Below are 2,380 nucleotides of genomic sequence, written 5' to 3'. Positions count from 1 at the left end.
AAAAATATCAAAAATATCGATTGTTCGATACAAAAAAATATGAATTTTTGATAATTTCGATATTTTATTATATATTAAAATACTAAAATAATATTTACAAATTGAAAAAAATGTATATATAATATTTTTAAGTAAATAAATAATAACTAATTAAATTATAAAAAAAAAACTATAAAATGACATGCATAGTATTATTTGTTCACATCATTGAAACCCACACAGAAAGAAAAGGGACAAATTAGAGTTTGAACGGAATCCAATCTCTTTACTCGAGCTTCCCGCCATCACAATTCACAGATCAAAGGAAGAAGAAGAAACATGTCACAAAGTCTTTTCTTTGCTCTGCCGGCAAAAGTTCCGAGTTCATCTTCGACGGGAAAGAGGTTGATCGGTGACCTCCGTCCTTTTGGAAATCCCAATCCGTCTTTACCTCCTGGCCACACCCCGCCGCTATCCCGGAAAGTTCTCCGGCCCTTTCTTCCTCCAGTCTGCTGTAGTAACAATCTAGCTTTCGAATTCAAGAGTGGTCAAAGGTACTTGTTCCTTTTTCCTAAATTAATTAGCTTTTGTTTTTTTTCTTCTGATAGAAAAGGTTTTCAGTATGCGTGGGTTCCATGAAATTGAGCTACAAGTGCGAGACTACGAACTCGATCAATTTGGTGTCGTAAACAATTCTGTTTATTCAAGTTATATTCAACACGGTAACAACTATCATTGTTCAAGCTAACTAGATATTGCTATGTTTTCATGAATATAAATGCTTTGTTATCCCCTCCTTCTAAAGGACATCAAGAATTGCTGGAAGTGATAGGAATAAACCCAAATGACGTTGCTAGTACAGTCCAGGCCCTAGCTTTGTCTGAGATAACACTAAAATTCCTCAATCCACTAAGAGTACGTAAGACCTATATATGATAGGGTTTTTTTGAAAATTTAATAGTAATCTAAATAACCCTCAATCAATATATATGTTATCTAGAGTGGAGACAGGTTTGTTGTGAAAGTGAGAATTTCGGATTCATCAGCAGCTCGAGTCTACTTTGAACACTCAATATTCAAGTTGCCAGATAATGAGGTTTAATTTCTTTAAGGCATGTTTGTTGATTTATTAATATCTTTTGTTCAATAACATGAATCATGTTTCATTTGTTTCTTTTCTTGTAAAACAAATGAAGCCAATTCTTGAAGCGAAAGCGACTGCAATTTTGCTTGGCAAGAACCATCGCCCTATCCGAATACCAGCATATATGAGGTCCAAATTTATCGGACAAGAGGATCAATCCAACTAAAGCTAATTGTTGCATGCAGAGGTATGATATTCTATTTCAAAATAACATCTTCACTAGGATTATAAAGAGAATTAACCCTAAGTAGAAGAGATAATTACTCCTAAACATTATAGAATTACTAAATTATGAATGAATTTTGGATTGTATAATTTGGATTACTTGGTGTTTGTTTGCTATTTGTGATCGAGTTTGGTGTCAATTTAGATGATTTAACCTTATTTTTTGGATAATTGGTTTAAATGGGATATATAGTTGAGGACTTATCAATCAACATTCAAAAAATAATAACAATAGGCATTTTGTGCTAACTCATAATTTTATTTTACTTTTTATTTAGACGAAATTATCGTGTTATCTCCGTCTTGCACTTCTATTTCAATTAAGGATGTAAAAAATCCAAAAAATTGAAAAAGAAAATGAACCAATCCGACAAAAAAATCGATCGAAATAATTATAAAGCGCTGAACCGAGTTCTGATTGTTAGTTTCTTTAGTCTAAATCTTTAATCCTTAAGTCTATAATTTATATACTCTATGTCGATAAATTGAGATAAACTGTAATTGCGGAAACGTACCTGGATCTTGAATGAAGAACGGTTCATTAAGCCGTTCTTCGTTATTCTCTTCTTCTTGATCTTGGATCTGGACCTGAATCTGAATGTGGATCTGGACCTGGATCGTAATGTTTGATGTGGGTGGGGTTTAAGTCTTCCAACCCTATATTGATAGCCCTTCTTTAGTGTTCTTGAGAGATGAACATAAACCTTATTGTTCGATGAGAGAAACAAATAGGTAGGCTATTTATATGGGTTGGGGACCTAGCCCTAATATACCCATTTATTATTCGGCCCATCAACGAAATAATAAATGGTATTTCTGCTTCTACACAAATATATCTCCACATTTATTATAGATGTCTAAATAAGCCCCATAATCTTTATACTTTAATAGATCACTTTAATTGGGCTTTAATTTTTATTATGATAACAACTAATATACAATTATTAAATAATATATGTACCCAAATATTGGAAATAATTCCAACACTGATCAGTTCATAATTTTTTTTACCTACTGCCGATTTGGTTGGTG

The 2,380-nt window shown here is 32.5% G+C and overlaps 1 protein-coding gene across 1 annotated transcript; it reads left to right on the top strand.

Moving 5' to 3' along the window:
* Positions 1-601: 601 nt before the first annotated feature.
* On the top strand, positions 602-1,311 carry LOC124917993 (acyl-acyl carrier protein thioesterase ATL3, chloroplastic-like). Its single transcript, XM_047458259.1, has 4 exons — positions 602-701; positions 785-894; positions 980-1,075; positions 1,176-1,311. The coding sequence occupies exons 1-4, from the start codon at positions 602-604 to the stop codon at positions 1,287-1,289; spliced, it is 420 nt and encodes a 139-aa protein (XP_047314215.1). The 3' UTR covers positions 1,290-1,311.
* Positions 1,312-2,380: the final 1,069 nt, after the last annotated feature.

This window comes from Impatiens glandulifera, unplaced genomic scaffold (genome assembly GCF_907164915.1).
Source record: "Impatiens glandulifera unplaced genomic scaffold, dImpGla2.1, whole genome shotgun sequence".
NCBI lineage: Eukaryota > Viridiplantae > Streptophyta > Magnoliopsida > Ericales > Balsaminaceae > Impatiens > Impatiens glandulifera.
The sequence above is the reverse complement of the archived record's forward strand: the minus strand, read 5'-3'. Positions and strand labels throughout refer to the sequence as shown.

What these genes read in the sequence shown, in the direction of transcription:
- LOC124917993 (XM_047458259.1), top strand. Translation starts at nt 602, where the DNA reads ATGCGTGGGTTCCATGAAATTGAGCTACAAGTGCGAGACTACGAACTC. An exon ending in AATTCCTCAATCCACTAAGA is followed by an intron (nt 895 to 979) that starts GTACGTAAGACC and finishes TATGTTATCTAG; the next exon opens with AGTGGAGACAGGTTTGTTGT. An exon ending in TCAAGTTGCCAGATAATGAG is followed by an intron (nt 1,076 to 1,175) that starts GTTTAATTTCTT and finishes AAACAAATGAAG; the next exon opens with CCAATTCTTGAAGCGAAAGC.